We start from the raw sequence: 24,809 nt of genomic DNA on the forward strand, positions 1-24,809 counted from the left end.
CTGATAATAAAAGCATGATAGCTGGGGCTAAAGCAGCCATCGTGAGGCCAAGAGGACACAAAGACTTCCACCCCAACACTTTAAGCCACTGAACTGATAGCAGTAAATGCCTAAGTGCCAACTTCTTATTATAGGGAGAACTTAATCCCCAAGGTTCAGATTCCTATAGTTGTCCCTATTACTCTCAGCTGATATAGCGAATGTCAAGGAAAAGAAACACACCAGTGCCCAAGACATAACAGAATCATTCTTTATGAAATGAGTCCCTTATAAAATAAATGCAAAATGGGAAATGCAGCAGAACTGTGAGGAAGAAGAGATTCTGAGTATATGGTGACCTGTACGCACCACCTTCCCCTTATCTCCAACCCTAAGCTACTTTCATCTTTTGAGCAAAACAACTGCCACTAGCATGTACAGTCAACGGGACATAAGTGAAGCCTTAGGCTCTGGCAAGTTACTGGTGTGAGGCATTCTCTCCAGTGGACTTAGTAATAAAGTGGAAAACAGCAGAAGAGGGCTGAGGACCGGACACTAGGGAATGCTGAGAAACGTTTGAAAGTCAGAGATGGGGGAGGGGGCCACAGCCCACAGTCTTTCCATGCTCAGCAGTCCAGGAAAGTCCAAGGAGACAAGAGAGCAAAGGAACAGGGAACTGACAACCTATCTGCCCGGGCAGGCTCATGGTGACAGAGACCCCTTGCCTATAGGGAAGGGCTGACATCACAGAGGGCTCTCTAATTACCGCTCTTAGGCTTTGACAAAACAACCAAGGCAGACTGCCTAAACAAAGGGGCCCAGCTGCCTGAGAGAGAACAATCAGGCAGAAAAATGAGAACCATACTCTGTAAAATAGAACTTCTACAGGAGGCAGAATCATTAAGAGAAATACCTTAACTACATAAGGGAATTTAAGGACATTCAAGTAGAGCACTCAAAAAAAAATAACAATAACAACAACAACAACAAAACACACTTTTAAGAGTGAAAAAAGAAACATGATTTTCCAACTAAATATGTTTAGAGAATGAGTTGAAAGAGAAATGCAATAACCTGAAAATCACTTACCCAGCAGGAAGTCCTTTACAGTCAGGTGGAAGGAGAGCTACCTGATGATATACACAGATTCAAAGAGCATATTATCCACATGGTGATGAGAAAAAGAATCACAAAAAAGTCTCTAACTAAAAAATGAACCAGAGCAAAGGAAAGAAGATGGCAGAAGAAAAGGAGGAGCTGGTGTGTATACACACAAAATTAACAACTAACAGAGTGTGTAGGCTATATAGGCTCTAACTAACAACTCTTCAACCAACGGGGATATACTCTTAAAAGAAATTCTATTAAATAACACACCATTTCATCCAAACTTAAGGGCTGTTGGGGAAGGATGACAGGAAGGCAAAAGCATCCCAAAAGCTGCTGGGGTGAAGGTGGGCGATGGGCGGAGGGAAGGAAAGGGGAAATGGGACATCTTGTAGAAGAAATTGTGTGTTTTTGTGGGAAAACATAGTTGAGTGCTAGGCATCAGACAAAAAAAATCATATCCATCTGATTGTGAAAGAGGGAAAAAGTAAATCACTAATGAAAAAGAATATAACTAACATAGTAATCAGAAGAAAGAAAGGAATGAACAGTGACTTGAACAGACTGCAAAATAAGGAAAATTTAAAAATAAGTTACAACAATACAAAATAAGTAATGAGAATAAAGAAAGACAACAAGAATGAAATCAGTTCTATCAGCTATTATGCTAAATATGAAGGAATTAAATTCCTCATTAAATGAGAGATTGTAATATTGCATTATGAAATATAATCTAGCTACGTGATTACAAAAGATAAAACAAAATGATAAAAAATGACTTTAAATGGGTAGACAAAGAAAGGCAATAGTGTCAATATCAGACAAGAATTAAATTAATGGCTGAATGCACTAAACAGAATAAAGCAGAACATTATATAGTAATAAAAAATACATTCATGAAGAAGATCTAACAGGGAGAAAAGAGAAGTTTAAAAATACTAAAAATGCACAAACTTCCAGTTATAAAATAAGTCATGGAGATAAAAAGTACAGCATGGGGAATATAGTCAATAATATTGTAGTAAAGTTGCACAGTGGTAGTGACTATATTTATCGTGGTAAGTAGTAAGTCATGTACAGAATTGTTGAATCAGTATGCTGTATACCTAAAACTAATATAACATTGTATGTTAATTATATTTCAATAAAAAATGATTAAAATGGCCAGTTTTAGGTTATGTATATTTTTAAAAAATAATTAAAAACTTAACTAACTTTTCACCAAAATACATATGTATTATATAATACATATAGCATATATATATATATATATGTGTATGTGTGTGTGTGTGTGTGTGTGTGTGTGTGTGTGTGTGTTGTGTGTGTGCATGAAGAACTAGAGTGGGAGATTTTAAAACCTCTCCTTCAATACTGGACAGATTTATTAAGTAATAAAGATAATAAGTAAGAATATTTTTAAATGCCATTAATTTTAAAACTTAAGTTAAATATCCACCAAGGATTTGAAAAGGGTATCCCTCCTACCCTACCAATCCGAAAGGCCAATAAACCACAAAATCCTAACTTTTCTTGAGGAGAGCACTGGCTTAGCTGCTGCCACAGATCACAGAATGCACAGCCGCCAGTCACCACACAAGCAGGTAAGAAATCAACTAACGCTTTAACAGCTAAAGGTACATGTGAGACAGCCTGCCCTTACAGAACCAGTGGAAGCCCCAGACATAAGCAGAGTTCACACACACGTGCAGAGTCTTCTCCAAAGATCTCCCATACAAGAAAGATTGGGGGACAGACAGGAGAACAGTCTCCCTCAGGGATGCAAGCATGCAGGAGCGAAACAGCATACGCTACAAGAATGACACAACACTCCACACCTCCTGCCCTGCCCTTTCTTCCACTTAAGGAAAAGCCTTTAGGCACAGCAAGGGAAGCAGCACACTGTCACCTCTAGAACACAAATAAAGATCCATTGCTGCTAGAAGAAGGGCAGGAAGTAATGCAGGCTCAGGAACTTATACCACAACCATCAGAGGACTCCTACCTTTGCGGAAGGGACAAGAAACACTCCCCCAGCAAAACACCAAATAAAACAAGGCGAAAGTTTGGCTCCTATGGAGAAGAGGTAGGAATGCTGAGAAGGCACAACTCCCAGGGCTCAGACTGATAAACCCTGGATAAGAATGAAGCTGGACCAAGATAGAGAATCTCAAAAAACAATACATAGCGGTCTACTACTGATAGAAGGGGAAGAGCAAGGCAGCATGGTGAAAACCCTCTATGGTTTAGGCATTCAAGGACAAAAGAGAGCTGAGAGTTGGGGCACCTGGGTGGGTCATTCAACTAGGCATCCGACTTCAGCTCAGATCATGATCTCACGGATTGTGGGGTTGAGCCCTGCCACAGGCTCAGGGCTGACAGCTAGGAGCCTGGGACCTGCTTCAGATTCTGTGTCTCCCTTTCTCTCTGCCCCTTCCCCACTCACTCATGTGTGCTCTCTCTCTCTATCAAAAATAAAAACAAGAACATTTAACAAAAAAAGAGAGAGAGAGAGAGAGAGCTGAGAGTAGAACAGAAACACTGAGAAAAACCTTGAGCACTCTAGCCACCCCCAGTACAAGGTAACTCTAGAAGGATCTAAAGCCTGTGATATATTGAAGGTAACAACAGCAACAAAATAATGCAAACCCATTTTAGCTCCTAACTAGATTGATCCAAATCCCCAGACTGACCAAAAAAAAAAAAAAAAAAAAAAAGGTGTAAATAGCATAAATGCTATTTACTGCACTCTTGATCGTTTCACACATGATGCTGGCATTCAATCAAAACTATGACATACAAAAAAGCAAGGAGAAAAAAAAAATTGTTCAGAAACAAAGTAAGCAATGGAACCAGATTCAGAGATGACACAGATGTTGGACTTATCAGATAAGGACTTTAACAATAACTATGTCTACTTTGTAAAAGAATCTACTAGAGGGGTGCCTGGGTGGCTCAGTCAGTTAAGTATACGAACTCTTGATTTTGGCTCAGGTCATGATCTCATGGTTTGTGAGTCTGAGCCCAGCATCAGGCTCTGGGCTGACAGTGAGGGGCCTACTTAGGATTCTCTCTCTCTGAGCCCTCCCCGTTGATGCTTGCTCTCTCTCTCTCTCAAAATAAATAAATAAATAAACTAAAAAATAATAATAATAACCTAATAGAAAAGGCAGTTGACATGCATGAATATAGGGAAGATTTCAGCTGAGACATGTCAACTATAAAATGGAGAGTCCAGTGGAAATACTAGAAATAGAAATCACAATATCAAAGATGAATTCCTTTGACAGACTCACCAGGAAACTTGGCACAGCTGAGAAAAGAATCAATAAACTTGAAGATAAGGAAAAAGAAATTACCTAAACTAAAACACAAAGTAAAAAAGAAAAAAAAGCATAGAAAAAGCAGAACAAAGCATATAAAGGCTGTTGACATACTATTCTATCAAATGGTCTGACACACATGTAATTGGAGACCCAGAGGAAAGATTATACCAGAAATAAAATGTGAAGAGATAATGTCCAAGGATGTTCAAAAAATAATAAAAGACATCAAACCACACATAAAACCAAGTTTTTTTAATCAAAGACACATATTTAAATTTCTAAAATTCAAAGAAAAGTAGAAAAATCTTGAATGTAGACAGAAGAAAAAGATATTATGTACAGAATGTAAGACTTACAGCAGACTTTTTGTCGGAAACTACGTAAGCCAAAAAAAAAATAAAGAAAGAAAAACAAATAAGCAACATCCATAATGTAGTGGGGGGCGGGGGGCTGTCAACCTGAAGAACATAGCAAAATACTCTTTCAGACATGCAAAAGCTGGAGAAATTCATTGGCAGCAACTTATGCTACTAGAAATGTTCAAAGAATATGGTTCAGGCATGAGGAATATGATCCCAGACAGTAACTTAGTTAAAAGCAAAGAAATTAAGAGCTCCAGAATGTTAAAAATATATAATAAAGACAATCTTTCTGATTTTTAATTGCTCTAAAAGTCAACTGATGATCAAAAGGGAATATAGCAGAAATGTAAGGTTTATACCATAAAATAAAATAGCTGAAAATAGTGGCATAAAGGATGGGAAGGAGGATATGCAGGTACAACAACTGTATCTCACCACCTCTTTGACATCTCTCTCTGTTGTCTAACAGAAACCTCAAAATCAACATGCCTTTGGGGTGCCTGGTTGGCTCAATTGGATAAGCGTCTGACTTGATTTTGGCCCAGGTCATGATCTCACAGATCTTCAATTAGAGTCCCACATCAGGCTCTGCACTCTCAGCCAAGAGCTTGGGATTTTTCTCTCTCCATCTCTCTCTGTTCCTCCCCTGTTCACACTCTCTCTTCTCTCAAAAATAAATAAACAGAGGCACCTTGGTGGCTTGGTCGGTCAGTTTAGCATCCAACTTGGCTCAGGTCGTGATCTCTTGGTTCATGAGGTCGAGCCTCACATCGGGCTGCTGTCAGTGCGGAAGCCCACTTCAGGTCCCCTGTCCTCCTCTCTCTTCGCCCCTCCCCAACTTGCGAGCACACACGCACATGTGTGTGCTCTTTCTCTCTCTCCTGCTCAAAAATGAATAAACATTTATAAAATAAACAACTTGAGTTCCTGATCCTCCCCCTTCAAACCTGCTGCAGCCACAATCTTCCCCATCTCAGTTGCTGGCTGACAATACAACCCTTCCAATTTCTCACACTAAAATCCTTGGAATCATCTTCAGATCTTTCCCCTTCTTTCACCCTTATTCCACCAGCATACTCTGTCACTGCTATCTTCAAACTACACTACCAGCATTGCCACCATGTTGGTCTAAGCCACCATCATCTCTCACCTGGATCACTGCAACAGAATCCTAACAAGTCTTCTAAGTTGCACACTTGCCCTGTGGCCAGTCGTTCTCAGAAGGACCCTTGATAAACTCAAGTCAAATCATGTCAAAACCCGGCAGTGGTTCCCCATTTGACTCAAAGAAAAGTAGACACCTTTGCAATGGCTTGAAAGAAAGAAATGTGGCCCTTAGTAGGCTTCCCTTCATTAACTGACCTCCTCCCCTAGTACTCAGCCCCAGCTCACTCCCTTCCAGCCTCATTGGCCTCCTTGTCCTGGGACACAACAAGCAAACACCCATCTTAGGACCTTTGCTCTCGCTGCTGCCTAGAATGCTTGTCCCCTACAAATGTGCCATCCTGTAAGTCACTGCCCAAACCTCCCTTGCCTGGTGAGCACTAACTGGACCACCTATTTATAATAACATCCCCACACCCACATCCAGGCACTCTGCCAAGTTATCGATACCCGGCTCTACTTTTTCTTTTTTCCTTAGCACTTACCACATTTTAACAGAGTATAAAATTTATCTAATATGTTCATTGTTTAGATTCTGTCTCTTCTCACTAGAATGCAAGCTCCACAACAGACAGAATCTCTATTTTGTTCACTACTGAATTCATAGGACAGATTTTGGTGAAGAAGATATATCTTGAATAATAACTATGTAAAACAGACCCGAATAGGGGCGCCTGGGTGGCTCAGTCGGTTAAGCAGCCGACTTCGGCTCAGGTCATAATCTCGCGGTCCGTGAGTTCGAGCCCCACGTGGGGCTCTGTGCTGACAGCTCAGAGCCTGGAGCCTGTTTCAGATTCTGTGTCTCCCTCTCTCTGACCCTCCCCCATTCATGCTCTGTCTCTCTCTGTCTCAAAAATAAATAAACGTTTAAATAAATAAATAAATAAATAAATAAACAAATAAAGACCCGAAATTGTGGCACACTGACAGCATAAAATATATTCAGTCATTAAAAATAATCAATTACAGGGGCACGTGGGTGGCTAAGTCGGTTAAGCATCCGACTCTTGGTTTCAGCTCAGGTCATGATCTCATGGTTCAGGAGTTTGAGCTCTGCATCAAGTTCTGCACTGACAGTGCAGAGTCTGCTTGGGATTCGCTCTCTTCCTCTGTCTGCCCCTCCCTCGCTCTCTCTCTCTCTCAAAATAAATAAATAAAACATTAGTAAATAAATATATACACAAATAAATAAATATTAAAATAATAAATGACAGCCAAAGTAGATTACTTGAAGGGATTTCCATTAAATACTGTTGAATGAGAAATGCTGGATGATGAAATGAGTTTACTCTTTTTCTCATTTTTGTGAAATAATTTTTTTAAACTATATGAGTTGATGTGTGTCTGGATAGTAGTATATGAGCATGGACACAGCACTTTATCAGTATAGAGGAAAAAAAATTTTTTTCAGTGAAAAGGATATATGGAATTATCTGAGTTCAAATTAATTAATCCACTTATTATTAATATAACTTTCCTCAAAATCAGCCCCCTCATCGATAAAACAAGGATAACAATGGCAGTATAAACCTTGCAGGCTTCTGGTAGGACTTGAATATGAACTGTGTGATGCATTCAGTGACTACTGTCTCTGTCATTCACCTTTCTGTCACTAGCAACTAGCCCAGTGAGTGCCTAACAACTTCAGGGGCTCAATAAATATTTGTTGAAAAAATTAACCACAGCTATTATTATCGCACACACAAAAAACAAAATGTGAAGTTTCAGAGAAAACATCCGTTTAAGTGGATTAGTTATATATTTTAAAATCTGTAACAACACCAGGATATACAAAGCTGCTTTGAGTCTCTATCCTAGAGTATAAATGTGTAAACAGAAAAGAGGTAGCACACATGGCAGGCATCAATGGTGATGATTTTCCCTCTGATTATGTTTCCAGGTTAGTTATCATCAGCCACCAGGAAATATAAGCAAACGTTCACTGGCAGAATTCTAGCTCTAGCATAAAGATCCATTGTTTCTTCATGAGATTCACCTTCCAAGCTGCTCAACAAAACACTTTATTCCGCAAAAGCTCATCTCCTTATATTAACATTTATGCATGGTGATTGTTCCTCTATGCTTTTACTTACTTTTCTTTTTTTTTTATTTTTTTAATGTTTATTTATTATTGAGAGACAGGGACACAGAGTGCGAGCAGGGGAGGGGCAGAGAGAGGGGGACACACATAATCTGAAGAAGGCTCCAGGTTCTGAGCTGTCAGTACAGAGTTCAACGTGGGGCTTGAACCCACAAACCACGAGATCATGACCTGAGCCAAAGTCGGACACTTAACCAACTGAACCACCCAGGTGCTCCCTTACTTTACTTTTCAGGGTACCTCTTTCCCATATGGTTTTCTAACCCTATACAACTTATTTTTTTGTTTTTGTTTTTGTTTTTTAGCTTATCTTAACTTTCATAAACTCAGATTTGAACTTTACTTCAGGTATTTTTCACTGGGATTTGACTCATTGAATGTCTCTACTGCAAATCCCTCAAAAAGAACCAAAGTGTTTGCCTTGGTTTGAAAGAGAGGGCGCTGGTATCACGGAAGACATGGGAGCTTGAGAGGCAGCTGTTAGCCGCAAGACTCCATGTGAAGCTTCTCTGGGCTCTGGTGTCATCATTTGTAAAATAAGAATGTGCACATTAGCTTACTTCTGAAGTTCTTTTTCTACTTCCCATGAACATACTTTTTCCTCCTTTTTGTAAGGGAACCACTCATTTGGGTTTTATTGCATGCCAACTCTGAAGATCTCACCAGAATCAATACTGAAAACAAGGCATTATATTCATCAACATGGTAGATCTGCAATGAATACATTTTATCAGGATCAGTATGTGGGGAACAACTCACCCCAGTTAGTTATCGTAACACGTTCCACAGAATCCAGGCCAAGAATTATAATTTGGAGCCCAGGTAAGATAGTAATGGCCCACCAAAAATATTTACATCCTAATTCCCAGAATCTGTAGGCTACCTTTACCTTACCTGATATAAGAGACTGTGCAGATGTAATTACATTAGGGATCCTGAGATGGGGAGATTATCCTGGACTACCTGGGTCAGCCCGATCCAACCACAAGGGTCCTTATAAGAGAAGCCAGGAGGGTCAGAGTAAGAGAAGGAAATGTGACCACAAAAGCAGAGGTTGGAAAGATATAGAGCAAAGGAATGACCAAAGGAATGTGGGCAGCCTCCAGAAAACTGCAAAAGGAAAGGAGGTAGACTCGAGAGACTCTGGAAGGAACCACTCTGTCCACTCATTTTAGATTTATATTCTCCAAAACCATAAGATAATAAACTTATATTGCTTTAAGCCACTAAATTTGTGATAATTTGTTCCAGCAGTAACAGGAAACGCATACCCCAGCACTGCCAATAAGTTTTGTCCAGAAAAGTAGTTGTGTATAAAATCCTACGGTATCTGACGAAGTTTGAACTAGGAACACGTGTTTGTTCATGAGAAAGGCAAAGTATAGTGGGACACTGCCCTAGGGTTCATGGACACAGGATGGCACTCAGGAGCCACTTGGGCAAGAAAGCACAAGATTGAGAAGGAAGGGAGCAAGGAACAGAGCTTCCCAGGGGGGTCAATGCAGTTGCTGGTGTGTAGACAGGTGTCGGCAATGCTATTTACTGCTTCTACTGGAATTAGGGGACCAGAAATCTGGGAGAGACATTTTATTTCATTTATATTTAGTTATTTCCTTTTCAGCTTTTCCTCAGCCTTCCTGTTAATCTTTGGTTGTTTTTAAAAATATAAGCCCAGTTCAACTACACTACGCTTACGCAGGTTACAGGGCTTCTAGATATAAAGGAAAATAACTACATATCTGATCTGGTAAAGTTTTAGCCTGCTAGTGAAGAATGAACTGGAAAGAAGAAAAAGTTAAACGTCAGCATAAGGACAATTGCAAACATTTTGACAAAAAGTAATTATCCACCAAGTGTGCAATCTGTAACTGGGGATAATAATAAGCCTTCAAAGACTGTTGTACAATAAAATGAGATAGCATACACAAGTACACAGTAAACAGAAAACCCAAAATTCATACTGTGCGCTTGTGTGTGACACTTTCAGGCTGCCGACCCGACAGTGTCCTCTGTGTAAGGTGGTGCTTCAATGGAAATATTTAAACAACTCCTATGGGGCACCTGTGTGGCTCAATTGGTTAAGCGTCCAACTCTTGGTTTTGGCTCCGGTCATGATCTCACAGTTTCCTGAGTTCGAGCCCTGCACTGGGCTCCCCAATGACAGTGCACATCCTGCTTGGGATTCCCCTCACCCCTCCCCCCACTCATGCTGTCTCTGTCTCTCTCAAAATAAATGAACTTAAAAAACAAAAAATAAAAAAAATAAACAACTCCTTTGTCTGCAATATGGCCTGTCACAAGGTCTAGCCCTTAAAGGACTGTTTCAATTTTTTTTATAATTTTTTTTTAATGCTTATTTTTGACAGAGAGAGACAGAGCATGAGCAGGGGAGGGGCAGAGACAGAGGGAGACACAGAAACCAAAGCAGGCTCCAGGCTCTGAGCTGTCAGCACAGAGCCTGATGCAGACTCAAACTCCCTAACACGAGATCATGACCTGAGCCGAAGTTGGGTGTTTAACCGACTGGGCCACCCAGGCACCCCAGAAGTGTCCACCTTATTCTAATTATTAGCAATTTGCAATGTGTATAACTTTGAATGAACTCAGGTCTCCTTTTTCTACTCAAGGGCTTTCCAATAGTCTCATCCATTCTTTCTACAAGAACAATTCATGGCTTACATAGAAACAGCTACGAAAGGACCTTCTCTTCATCCAACCTCTAATTTCCATAATGGCAAGAAAAGGAAAGGAGGTCCTTCCTTTTCATCTTATTCTCACTATGAAAATTTTCTACAGAAAGAGAGAAAGAGAGAGAGCTTGTGAGACAGCACAAGCTCAGGCCTGCAAAAATAGATTATTGCCAAGGAAAAACCTAATAGGGCTAAGGTGGGGCCAGGCATTAGGTGATTCTATTGCAGGGAACTCACTCTGGCAAACACTGCACAAAAAGGAGTGGACCTAAAAAAGGATTAAGGGGTCCCATTGTTAAGAAAAAATCAAATTGACCTGATGAATGTAGAGGGAGTGGAGTCTCTAGAAAGATCCCACAATGTCAGTACCAGTCTGGATTAGCTTCTATGAATTTGAAATCAATAGATGGCTTTAGTTGCAATTGTTTTTTTTTTCTTTCTTTCTTTCTTCCTTTTATTTATTTATTTATTTATTTTTGAGAGACAGCACAAGCAGGGGAGGGGCAGAGAGAGAGAGAGAGACAGAGAGACAGAGAGACAGAGAGAGAGAGATAGGAGACACGAGCCCGACGCTGGGCTCGAACCCATGAACCACGAGATAGTGACCTGAGCCGAAGTTGGACACCACCCAGATGCCCTGCAATTGGTTTTTTTTTGTGTGTGTTTTTTTGTTTTTATTGAAACAGAAGTGTTATACAAGCATGTGTGTTATAAAAGTGTGACAAAAATTTGTTATTTCTAACATATAAAGTGATATATTCCAAAACTTATTCAGAATAGGGAATATGAAAAGTTTAAGGTCTTTGCTGAAATACAGTCTTCTCAGACCCCTTGATCCTTGACTTATGGCCAGAAGGCCCATTAAAGGTAACGTGGGAAATATTTAATAATCAAGAAACTACACACAAACAGGTAAGGACATTCAGCTTTGACTTTACCATTCAGCTAAAATCTGCTATTCAGCTTCAGCTTCGTCCTCAGCCTTTGGAAGGCAAAGGAACTGAAAACTAATTCAGGGTTATTTCTGGCATCAGTGAACCTGTCCATGATTGATGACCTTTTGATTGAGTATCTTGTGATCATAACTAAATTATGTCACTAATAGTAGGACATCTGAATTCAATGCAAACATCTGCATATTCACTTGAAATATAGATAAGCATTCTAGATGTGATCGGGATGAAAAACTCTGTGTTTTACATGTTGAAATTGTAAGAGCCAGGAAAAGATAAGTGTCTATTTAGTACTGCAATAATAAAATAGACTAACATATGGTGATTTGGGAAGCTGTTCATTCTATATCCAAAAATAATAAAAAATGTCCAAATAACTAAATACATGGAAAAATAAGTTGGAATTTATAAAAATATCAAAAGAAAGTACATTGGCTAGCTGTTTCTAAAGCCTAAATAGTAATATAAGACACAATATAGGGATTATGTAATAATTCTAATTATTTGTATAACTTTTTAATTTATAACTATTAATAACAATAAACAAAATAATGTTTAAGAATTGTGTTTACTTTTTAATTAATTAAATTTAGGCCTGACACTTTCATGAAAAATACATTTGGGAATTTTCTAGATGCCGTGAGAAAGGATTAAAAGCAGAATTTCAACTTCTGCTTTGAACGAATGTGGATGCTGACATTTACCTATTTGACAAAAACATCTATTCAGTTCATCTCAAATTCAGATAAAGTGTTTACTCCTGGTTTGTACCTTTGAGCATTCTTCCAAACTCCCATTTGAAAAAGTAAGTATGGGGTTGGCTTCTTCCAGTTTTATCCTGGGAGATGCTTATAGGTCATGTTGTCAAGGAAGCCCTCTGAAGCACTGATCTTTCTTCCCCCTTTCTGATTTATACTCAGATGAAAGGCATCCTGGTGTCTCTGGGTGCATTCTGTGACCCTCTTGCTAGCATACCTTTCCTAAACAAGCCTGCTCTTGCCCAAACCTCGTTTTCAAAATATCTGTTCGGTGCGAGTGTGAACTTGGTAGGGATAGATCTGGAAAGAACATGAGCTTTGGACCTAGAAGCCATGGGTTTGAAGCCTCTGCACGAAATTTAACTGTGCATTACTTTTGGTTTTTTTCGTCTCTTACATGAGGATTAATACTGTTCTCAAGGGAGCTGTGCTGATGACGTTACTAATGTAGATAAAGTTCCAGAAAGGGGCCTTGACACAAAGTATCTGCTCAATAAACGGTGGCTCTCCTTACCCTGGGCATTTTACCACTGGCTTTGTGGTTCCAGATTGTACACATCCTGTGAAATGGCTGTAACACGTGTCTCATCAAATCCAAAAGTTTGTAATTTTCCAGTTATCTCTCCTCCTAGGCCTTTGTTTTCAACATCCAACATTTCCAGGCCATTCCCCCATGCATAGTGCAACGTGCCTGCCTTGCTCATTTGTCTCTAAACTTCTGGAAAGAGAGATCTAGTCAGAGAAAATGCAAAGGCAGAGAAAAAAAGATCAGAGATTCTACGATTATCGAGTTGTCACCTCCCAGAATACACACAACACATTTTGGAAGCAAGGAAAGAACTTCTGAGTGTGTGAATGAGATTCCAAAACCTGTTTTGAGCTTCCCTCGGGATGACCCCCTCCCAAACCCTATAGCGAGAGCGAGGCGCTTCCGACCACATTTCCAATCACCCTAAAGGAAGAAAGGCGGCGGCGGGGCTGCGTGCGCGCCTGTGAAGACACCCGCCCACGCGCGGCTCCGCCAACGCAAAGACGCAGCTCACTCCCAGCACCGAGGAAGAGGGAGGCTCCATCCGGACTCACTTCCTGCAGGGGAAAGGAAAGACCTCTTGGTGCAGGGCGGCCCGCGGCAGTTCCGCCCCTGGACCGGCCGAGAGCAGAGCGCGCCCCGAAGGCACTTACGTGGCGCTGCCCGCTCGGGAGACGCGGCAGGCGAAGGCCGCCCCGTCGGCCCCGGCCTTCCCGCGGGGGTCCCGGTCGGCCCCGGCTAGGGGCGACGGCAGGGACGCCCGCAGAGCCCCCAGCCCTGAGGAGGGGCGACCCCGGGAGGCGCACAGAGCGCGGCAGGAGCAGGGGCGCGCAGGCTGCCGCCGGGTCACCCACCTTTCTCACTCTGCGGGCCGTGTAGAGCCCCATCCCGTCCTGAACCCGGGAGGACTTCAGGGAGAACCTGTCCGGCACGTACATGCCCAGCATTTTCCCGGCCGCGGCCGCCGCCGCCTCGCTCAGCACCAGCGCTCTGCGCCCGGGAGGAGACACATCGAAATTTGGGGTGCTGGGTGGAGGGGAGAGGCCGGCAGGGAAGGAGGAAATGGAGTTTTCCTCCCAGAATCCCCACCTCCCCGCCGATTCCAGGATCCCCCGCGGCTCAGCCCCTCCTAGTCCCGGGTCTGGCTCAGCCCGGAGCCGCCGCGGCCGCTGCTGCCATTGCTGCCGCGGGGGCGCGGGGGGCGCGGGCCGGGGCGCTGCGGTCTCAGAGACGCCGCGCGCTGATTGGCCCGAAGTTGGCGGCTCGCACCCGCGCCGGGCGCGGAGCCGAGAGCGGAGCTGACCTCGGGGCCTCAAACCCAGAGGCCGGCGAAGGGAGAGGACCAGCCTGCTCCCCGCGTCCAGCGCCGCAGCTTCGAGACCCGCCCTTGTCCAGCTCTGGGTTTTGCCGCGCTGAACTAGTTCTAGTTGGGAAATTGTACTGTTTTTAGATGCAAAACGAAATGGTCCGTGACACAGCTGGGGGCATCCTCCAAAACAATTTTATGGAGTTCCAGACTCTGAAAGTATGCTTATTGCCCGACTACTGAAAACCAACCCTGAGGACTAGGAAATTTGGGTCCTTCTTGCATTGTTTTTTTCATGCTTGTTTCAGGGATTTGAACTCGTAGGGGATCAGTAAGTATGGTGATTAACGTACAGGGAACGGGGGTGTACACAGTCTGCAACTAATCCATTTCAAGTTAATTCAAAATTTGTCTCGAACAATTTAAATATTTAAATCCAGTAGAAACTAGTTCTTGTATGGTGCTGTAACCCAGAGAAAGTGCTTACACTTCACAAGATACACCATTTCTGAATCCTCTCTTGCTTGGAAATCACCAGACCTGTGATAGATCTTCAGACATAAACCGAGGAGATGGGAGAAGGGAAAGCCCAAACAGCAGAACCCAGTATCGCAGGATGACAAAAGTCTTGTTTCACTGTTTTTTATAAAGTTAGGTATTGCAGTGTGCTCAGACGAAATTTGAAAAGGCGTTTGGTTGTTTTTTTGTTTTGTTTTGTTTTTCCCTTTAAGACAAGCTAGGAGTTTCCTATTCATTTCTTTTGATGGTCTTCATAATTTTCTAATCTGAGGTCTTTGGGAGTCCATTTGATGTTCCTTGTAAACCGTTAAAAATCATAATAATTTTGATAACATTAAAGACCACACTGTTAGAAAATAAAATTCAACTAAACAAATTTTAAAGATTTTATTGGGTTCATTCACCAATCCATGAGTGGGGCAGCATCCAATATGGCAAATAGAAAAGAGCTCAGAGAAGCTGTACTAAATGAAAAATTCTTACGGGTAAAAGGAAGCAGGAACAAGGAAATTATACCAAACAAAAAAGCAGATTGGCTGTTGCAAGGTTACTTTCTTTTAAGTGATGGCAGATGTCTCTGGCAGATCTAGTGCTTGGTCATCAGGCAACTCCTGATAACTGGTTTAAAATTACATTTCTAGAAGAGCCAAAGCTAATTAAGTTGCATCTCAGTTTGGTAACATGGGACTTAGCATAAGTAACTCCATTTTGAGCCTGTTGGCTTGTTGTTACCAATGCACAACCATGGAAATGATTTCTGTTTCTTGGAGACTATAAGAAAAGCCTTGGAACACAAACAGTTCCTAATTTCCTAAGTAGAAGAACTTTATTAAAATAATATAATAACAATATTTGGAGATTTTAAATAATAGAATAAATGATCCTCTTTGAAAAATGTAAGGGTAGGGGCGCCTGGGTGACTCAGTAGGTTAAGCATCCAACTTTTGCTCAGGTCATGATCTCACGGTTCATGAGTTGGAGCCCCACATTGGGCTCTGTGCTGACAGTTCAGAGCCTGGAGCCTGCTTTGGATTGTGTGTCTCCCTCTCACACTGCCCTTCCCCTGCTCACACTGTCTCTGTCTCTCAAAAATAAATAAATGTTAAAAAACAAAACAAAACAAAACTTTAAAGAAAAAGAAACATGTAAGCGTAGCTTTGTCAGGGGTAAGAACAATGCCTTAATCAGAGAACATTGCCTTAATCATTCTGAGTTTTGATCCCTCTGACCTACCGTTGAAGATACTATCTAACTTTCTGTACGGGGAAGGAGATGAATCAATAAATAAATACAGTTTACTTGAAGGGAATTTAAAATTAGATGGCCTTGAAACACATAATAGGTATTCAGTAAATATGTCTTGATTAAAAGTCAATTCTAAGGCTAATCCGAGATTTTTCAAACTAGTGAATGAATGGTGAGACTAAATTTCACTTGTGCCCCAAAGAATCTGGACTAAGTCAGTTTTCCTGGGGTTCTTTAAACCAGTGCTATAACCAGGCCAGACCAGGTCCACTGTGCCCAGCTGGACCAGATCACAATCCAGAGGGTGGCCCATGGCATTTTCCCCAGAGCACTCACTCAGTTCTTTGTCAGACCCAGTCTTTCAGCTCTGGCCCTTAAGCCACACTGGCTTTTCAGTCAAAAGCTCTGTCAAGTCTCTTTAGGCACAGAAGTTTCCACAGCTTTTGATCATTAGATAGAAAAAGAAATGTTTTCTGGTCTTGGTCTGACACAACCCTCATTCACTCATGACCCTGGTTTGGCATAGCTCCCTTTTGGTTGCATGCTATGTTTCTGGGGAACAAACTTGTCAGCTTGAGAATGTTCATCTTTCTGAACGTAGGCATCTCTACTAATTAATAAATAGTAAAAAATAAATGTAAAGATAAGTCTGAAATTAATTAAATAAGCTTTCCAGATCTTTTATGAATCTCTGCCAGAGATTTTGTTACAACTGGCACAAACAGTAGATTTCGTTAAATAATGCAATGATCTTTTTACCTATGTGATAGAGTGCTCAGAAAATCCACTGCCTAGAACATGGAAACCAGTAATAAAAAGCTCTTAATAATAATCTCTATTACAAGACATAAAAAAGGATACATGTTTGCCAAATCAAAATGCATAATACTGACCGGAAATTTGATTTTGAATCCTGTAAGACCGTAGTTGTACAATGAGTCATTTCTTAGAACTTTAAAAGCTAGAAAGTGACCTTTCAGTATCATCTTTGAAAAACGGGAAATTAAAAGTCTGCTTTATATCAAGAGCTTAAGTCCAGTCTTTAAAAAATAAGTAAGAAAATAAAAATATTGACATCAAAGTACTACCATGTACCTGATTTACTTATTCTAGAAAATATTGCACTATTTTGACCCAAGAGAAATGACTCTAAAAAAACATTTCCCTTTACTTTCAAATTTGGTTCTGGAGGAAATTTTCTTCATGGATATGCCTAAAGTCAACTCTAATTATTGAACTCAAACTTGTATACTGGAGCAGGCCTTGTTTTTTCATTAGAAGGAAAGACTTGAATTATAATTCCATATTAATTATTTTACCACACATACTGTAGAATTCTCTTGATTGCATCAGTTATTAATGACTATTTCCAACTGTCAAAGTAGAATAAAAGCCTGACAGGAAAAAAAAAAAAAAAAAAAAACACTGAGGGTTATTTGTCTTTTGTTTTCTGAGAGTCAGGATTTTGTAGTGAATGAATATAAAACCAAGTTTCCTGAGCAGAAAAGAATAAAGATTTATTTGTTGTGATTCAAAAAATAATAAAATAAAATCCTGAAAACAAAATCCATAATGAGGTTGTTGACTTCTTGCTCTAAAATCATCTCTCTTTAGCATTGATTGCATTGTAGCAATAGCACCATGAAAAGATGACCCTGAAACCGGAAAAAGCCTGCATATTTAATTTTCCTTAATCTCTTGGTTTTAAGTAATGATACCAAAGACTTGTATGCAGTACCAAAATATAGTCATAAAATCCTTTAATTAGAAAAAAAAACCTAGAGGTGCCAGCCTGGCTCAGTCAGTAGAGCATGCAACTCTTGATCTTAGGGTTGAGTTTGAGCCCTACATGAGGTGTAGAGATTACTTGAAAAAACAACAACAGCAAAACAGCAACACAAGAAAACCTAGAAGTTGTTGAGACTAGAGTAATGCTGTAAAAAAAAAAAAAAAAAAAAAAAAACCCGAAGGATAAATCAGTAGTCATCTCACGTCAAAAGTCAATACTATTGTATGGAAAGGTAACAGAAAGCTGAAGAAAAGTGAGAGGAGGGAACCAAGAAGGATAATAGTTTCCATGCACTGAGCCTAGTGCAGAAACCAGAAACCAGGCTAGGTTCTTCATACCCATTATCTTAAAGCCCTAAAAGCCCTACCATAACAGCCTGGCAAAGTAAATTTTATTAGCCCCATTTTACACATAAGGAAACTGAATCCCAGAGAAGTGATTAATCATTCTCAGTTTCAGACATCCATGAACTGGTGGAGGTAATTCAAACCCAGGACTGGCTGATTCCTGTGTCTTGATTCTGTATCCTGCTGATTCAGTTGGCTTCACTTTCCAGTTACACTTCCCATGAGGCTTCAGGAGAGGAGGAGCTCTCCATCCCTCTCTCTCTCTCTCCCTCTCTTTCATCGCGCCTTCCAATGCCCTTCCAACTCCTCCTTTAAAACTGGGCAGAAAATTTGATTGGCCAAAGTCCATAAAATACTTACTCGGTTGTCAGATACTCTAGTTTGGTTCAATCAACTGTGTCTAAGAGAATATAGTCACATGGTTCTCCAAGGACACCTCTGCAGAGGGACTGTGAGATAAGGCCTTGCTTTTACAAAAAGCTTCCCTGAACCTGTTAGATATTTTGAAACTTGGCCGATTTATAACCACAGCCTAGCTCATTCACACAGTTTTAATCTGCAGAAGTGATAATATTAAGAAGAATCACTAATTAACCAAAAAGCAATGACCAATACTCCTATGTTTGACAGAACATCACGATTTGCTCTCCTGGTTTCTCTTTTCCCTTATTGAAACAAAATGGTGACTTCAGAACCGAATTATTATAAAAGAGTGGGGGGAGGGGGAGCACTTTCATAACATACTATTCCAAATGATTAAGGAGAAATATGAAAGTGATCATTTTCTATAAACTCTCTGAAACTACGTAGAGAGTAAAACAACAATTATTATTATTATAATGTCTTACTAGTTATTTAGCACCAAGGCAAGAACCATCCTTTTCCTTAAAAATGTTATTTCAAATAAACATCAGAGTTGAGTGCTGATGTCTTGGCGACCTCTCACTAAAAAGGAGCACATGCATAACCAGTGATGTAATTCCCACTGAATTGGGGTCTCCAGAAGGCCTCCTCTCTACGGTTTCTTTCTTATGTTTGGCAGCTTGAAGTTTCACATAGTATTTCATGACCAGAAAGGTAAACTTCTAACTGAATTCTGTTACCCTGAGTGTGGGATCATAGCAAATTAACACTGTTTGGCAATCATTAATATTAAAATTTCTCTTTGCTGTTTCCAATTATAACCAAGGACTACATTAATATATTTTACATGTGAATGAAGAATATTATTTTTTATTTAGTCCCTTAGGTGAGTTCAAGACAGTAATGTTCATTAACATTGTTTTACTCTGTTTTAAAAAGTCTTGGTAATAGGCAATAGTATATTAAATTATTTCTTATTCTTAACACTTGTTTCTAACACACCAACAAAATTTCCTATTGCTAAAGTACCTTAAGCTTTTATACCCAAACCTACTTTGTGAAGTATAGTACTTAAATTGTATACATGATCAAAGTAAGAGACCATTTATTTTTCTGAAAGTTATCAATACTGCTTGCCCTGAAGGTAACTTGAATCCATCATTAGAAGAAACTTGACAACATATGGAAAACCAAATTGGAAGACTTCTGGCTATGTGACAGGTATATTCTCTGGAGAAAAGATACCCCCCAAAAATTCAAATAATCTCATATGGAAAAAAATAACAGATCCTCTTATACCATTGGATCAGATGTTTCCTCCATGAATTATAAGCCAGCCAGCCTTTGTACTGCTATTCTCTTTGTCTGAGGAATTCAGTTATTATACGTCTGTCTTTATTGAAGGCCACTATGCAGCTGTGAAGAAAAAATTGGCATCATGCTGATCCCTCAAGTCATCTGTTCTGACTGCTTCTGCAAAATTTCACCATAAAGAACCTTAGTCCAGAAGGACACAAAAAGGGTTTTTAAAAGAAATCACACAGAGTGTGTTAGAGTCTGTGGTAAAGTATATAGGCTACCCACAAAAATAGCTTCTGGAAACCTTATCCCCTGACACAACTGCTGGAATAGTGTCCCTCCTTTGTTTCTGCCATGGGGAACTCTTTTCTGTTAGGAGTGCTTCCCAGTCTCTGCTGGAGTGGAAAGAAGTCAAGGATTTGGGACTCAGAGTATGAGTTTGAGTCACAGAGCTGAGAATTATTAACATGAGACCATAGGAAAGGTTAATAGCTACTCTACAACTGAAATGAAGATCATAATGCCAACTTTGTAGAACCCCAGACACAAAATAGTTTCAACATAAATGGAAATTATTGTTATTGTTATTATCACCATGGATAAAGACTAAGTTTCATTGCTATACTTTAATGTTCTTCACCAAGTCATCTAGATTTTGCTATAATTACACAGAAATGAGTCTATTACCTACACTGTGGCATACGGCAGCCCCCAATCATCCTTCCAGGACAGGAATAAAAAAATCTTTTAATATTTGTATAATGCTGGCTATAAGACAATGATGCTTCCACAGAGATAAGAAGGGTACTAACATTTCCAACAAGAACTTGTAGGAAACTGTTCTCTGGCTTCATAGGCCACTTGTGTCACCCAGCAGGGGAGAAAACAAACCTTCCAGAAGTTAAAGTAGATTAAACATATTTTATCAGTTTGAACTTCTTGATTACACTCCCAATTTACATAAAATTTTGTAGAAGTCCTTCAATTTTTAACTAAAATTATGTTATCTATTTAAAAAATAAATCTTCGAGATCATCGTAGATTCCTGCAACAAGTATTTATGGACTCATAATGTGTCAAGAACAAAGAATAAGAAATACAAGTGATAGGACTTTGCATGAAAATCATACTGTAGCTAATACTACTACTTCAGGGTGGGAAGAAGAGAAAAGGAGTCCATTTAATGGATTAAAATTCTGTCCCAATCTGTGTTTTTACCCAGTTGGAGGTAGAGTGAATTTGTGGAAAAATAAAGTCTTTCTTACAAGGAGGCTTTAATGGTATTTCTGTAACTATAGCATTTATTTTACTAATAGGAAGGGAACACAAGTATGGAGTGGTCATATTAGAGACAGAGTGCTATTGTCTTGCACAAACACAGAAAACATCTTGCAGAGCTTACAGGAAAAAAGCAAAGCCTTTCTAAATATCAATTGGTAACAATTGATAGTCTATTGACAATATGTTTGAGGAGGGGCATAATCAAAGATAAAACTCAACAGCAAGGTTCCTGAAGGTACAACTTGATGTGACCTTTTAACTTGGAAGAACAATTGTAAGAACATATCAAACATGAGAGACACAAAGGAGGATTCACAAGGGCCAAAAATGATTCTTCACACACAAAGTTAGGAAATGGGGAGACATGGCACAAATACTGAAACCCAACACATATAGTACATATAGCAAATTGTGAACATAGCAAATTATAAATTGGTGAGAGGGATAAACTACAGATCATTCTCATTAAAAGGATGGGCATTATCAGCCTAAACAAATTTCTCATTAAGAACCAAAAAAGTTCCCAGGTGCCTGGGTGGCTCAGTCAGTTGAGCGTCAACTTTGGTTCAGGTTACGATCTCGTGGTTCATCAGTTCGAGACCCACACTGGGCTCTGTGTTGACATCTCAAAGCTTGGAGCCTGCTTTGGATTCTGTGTCTCCTTCTCTCTCTACCCCTCCCCTGCCTCTCACTCTGTCTCTATCTCTCTCTCTCTCTCTTAAAAAATAAACATTAAAAAATATTTTTTAAAAGAACTAAAAAAGTTTCCCCAAAATTAATTAAATATCAACAGTAGAACTGAATGACTTCTATCTGTGCTTTGCCATCAGAGGTCTGGTGCCCAGAGTGGGCGAGTAAGCAGAATCCCTTGTAGAATTCTGCCTACATGGGACTGAAGCTTGTCTGGGTATACTACACTACTCTAACATTTAGCAAAGATAATTAAGGTCAACACCAAAAACAAACAAAACAACAACAACAAAAAAAAAACAAAACAAAAAAACACACACAAAAAAAACAGAACTACAGGAACTCTTTGTAGTGATCACACAATGAGAATGAGAGATGAAATAATATGAGTTAATCTTAAAACTATTTGGTTCACTTATTTTGGATTCCTGGGCCCAATATTTCATATACATTCTCCTCTTCCACCGTTTTCCCTTTCCCTTTTCCTGACAGTCTCCTACAGCTCCAGTGTTATTTTATGCTATAAAAAATATTTTACTCATGCAATTGAAATGCTTTTTAACTTTCAGGCTCAGTAGGGAAAAATATGGAGGTGTTTAATTCTCCAGTTTTATATTTTTTCATGGGAAACGAAAGTCAAAATCTGAAAAGTAGCAACTTGCAGTAAAACATTATTTTTCTTCTTTCCCCAATATGTCTAAATGGCATCAAGTTCAAATACTTTATTACAGATAATCCGAGCCAATTTAAATGTCCAATTTCTCAATAAAACATGAATCAAGAAAAGTCAATATCTTTGCAAATGTGATTCCAAATTTTGCCCTCAGATAGTCTAACTAAATTTCCACTCACTTCAGTGTGAGTTATAAAAAGTACATCTGAGGGGAGAATTTGGCCCATGAAATTTAAAATGATTGTAGGGGAAGTAAAATATTTCTTATGCTTATGATTATATAGTAGCTGTGGAACTTTCAAAAGGAAGACGTTAAAAATCCATAATATAGCAAAATTTAATTAAAAAGTTGTTAATTTAACTAGATTTAAAGAGCTTTAACTTATTTTAAAGAACACATATAATAAAGAGTGCTTTATTCATTCGTCTAAAAATATTTATTCATAACAACATCACTTATATTTCAAAGGATAAAATTTCCTAGCCCAATAATATTCCATACAGTTAGGTCTAATGTAAACACTGAAAAAGTTCCAAATATTGACTATATAAAGAAAGAACATTTTTGACCCATGTAATATATTTATTTACAAATATATGATTCTAAGACTGGGTTCTAAGAATAGACAGAGACAAACAGGAAATAGCTAAAATAACTAAATAGCTGAAACAAACTGGCTTTAATTATGTTTTCCACTGAATCATGAACAAAAAGTTTGTATTAGATCTTTAGTGACACAATAATCACTCTGATTTTCCTGCTCTGGAAACACTTCTGCCAGCATCTGCCCTTGCAATACTGACTCCCTGCAGAACAGGTGTCTTGGATTTAGATTCATTTCATTCTTGTCTTGCCTCTTCCCATATGACTGGCACTATGCATAGTTTAGACCTTCAAAGCCCTCATATGATTTTGCTACTCTAGTTCCTCTCTGTATGAATTGTAGACATCACTACTAGATTAATATCCCTTAAGTATCATCTTGAATTCCCTTTCTTCAATAATTTGAGTAATTCCACATACCAGCTGGATATTCCAAAAATCCTTATTTTGAAGTCAAAAGGCTGTCCACAACCTTATTCCATCTTATCTGTCTATCCTGAACTCCCACTATTCTTTTAGCCTCCTCATTCAATCAAATCCACTTATTGTCCCTTTCCTTAAACTTTATCATACCTGGCTCAATGTTGTCCTTACCTTTTTTCCATTGCCTGAAATGTCTTTTTTGTTATTCTCTTCTTATTGAATTTCTACCATCCCTCACAGCCCAATTTATGCTTTATCTTTTCCATGAAACCATTTCTGATCACCAAAATTGGAAGTAATCTCTCCTGTTTTTAAATAGCCATGGTTTTTGTTTCCTGTTCATTAATTTGGCACTTAAAAATCACTATCTTATCCATCCTCTTGGATAGGAAGAACAAATATTGTTAAAATGTTGATACTACCCAAAGCAATCTACATATTCTATACAATCCCTATCAAAGTAACACCAACATTCTTCACAGAGCTAGAACAAATAATCCTAAAATTTGTATGGAACCAGAAAAGACCCCGAATAGCCAAAGCAATCTTGAAAAAGAAAACCAAAGCAGGAGGCATCACAGTCCCAGACTTCAAGCTATACTACAAAGCTGTAATCATCAAGACAGTATGGTACTGGCACAAGAACAGACACTCAGATCAATGGAACAGAATAGAGAACCCAGAAATGGACCCACAAATGTATGGCCAACTAATCTTTGACAAAGCAGGAAAGAATATCCAATGGTATAAAGACAATCTCTTCAGCAAGTGGTGCTGGGAAAACTGGATGGCGACATGCAGAAGAATGAACCTGGACCACTCCCTTACACCATATACAAAAATAAATTCAAAATGGATGAAAGACCTCAATGTAAGACAGGAAGCCATCAAAATCCTTGAGGAGAAAGCAGGCAAAAACTTTGATCTTGCCTTCAGCAACTTCTCACTCAACACATCTCTGGAGGCAAGGGAAACAAAAGCAAAAATGAACTACTGGGACCTCATCAAAATAAAAAGCTTCTGCACAGCGAAGGAAACAATCTGCAAAACTAAAAGGCAACTGACAGAATGGGAGAAGATATTTGCAAATGACATATCAGATAAAGGGTTAGTATCCAAAATCTATAAAGAACATATCAAACTCAACACCCAAAAACAAATAATCCAGTGAAGAAATGGGCAAAAGTCATGAGGAGACACTTCTCCAAAGAAGACCTCCAGATGGCCAACCGACACATGAAAAAATGCTCAACATCACTCATCATCAGGGAAATACAAATCAAAAACACAATGAGATACCACCT

The 24,809-nt window shown here is 39.4% G+C and overlaps 1 protein-coding gene across 5 annotated transcripts in view; it reads right to left on the bottom strand.

Moving 5' to 3' along the window:
• The window catches only part of PRDM5 (PR/SET domain 5), a 208,299-nt gene extending 192,440 nt beyond the window's left edge, over positions 1 to 15,859 (bottom strand). For 2 of the 5 annotated variants that reach the window (XM_060654272.3, XM_060654275.3), the window contains exon 1: positions 13,821 to 15,858. In XM_060654272.3, coding sequence (XP_060510255.1) covers positions 13,821 to 13,913 — 93 coding nt within the window. In that variant the 5' untranslated portion in view covers positions 13,914 to 15,858. Of the gene's footprint in view, positions 1 to 13,820 lie in introns of all 5 variants that reach the window. The other 3 variants (XM_060654274.3, XM_060654271.3, XM_060654273.3) reach the window with 2 other exon arrangements.
• Positions 15,860 to 24,809: the final 8,950 nt, after the last annotated feature.

The sequence above is a fragment of the Panthera onca genome, chromosome B1 (genome assembly GCF_046562875.1).
Source record: "Panthera onca isolate mPanOnc1 chromosome B1, mPanOnc1 haplotype 2, whole genome shotgun sequence".
In the NCBI taxonomy this organism is placed as follows: domain Eukaryota; kingdom Metazoa; phylum Chordata; class Mammalia; order Carnivora; family Felidae; genus Panthera; species Panthera onca.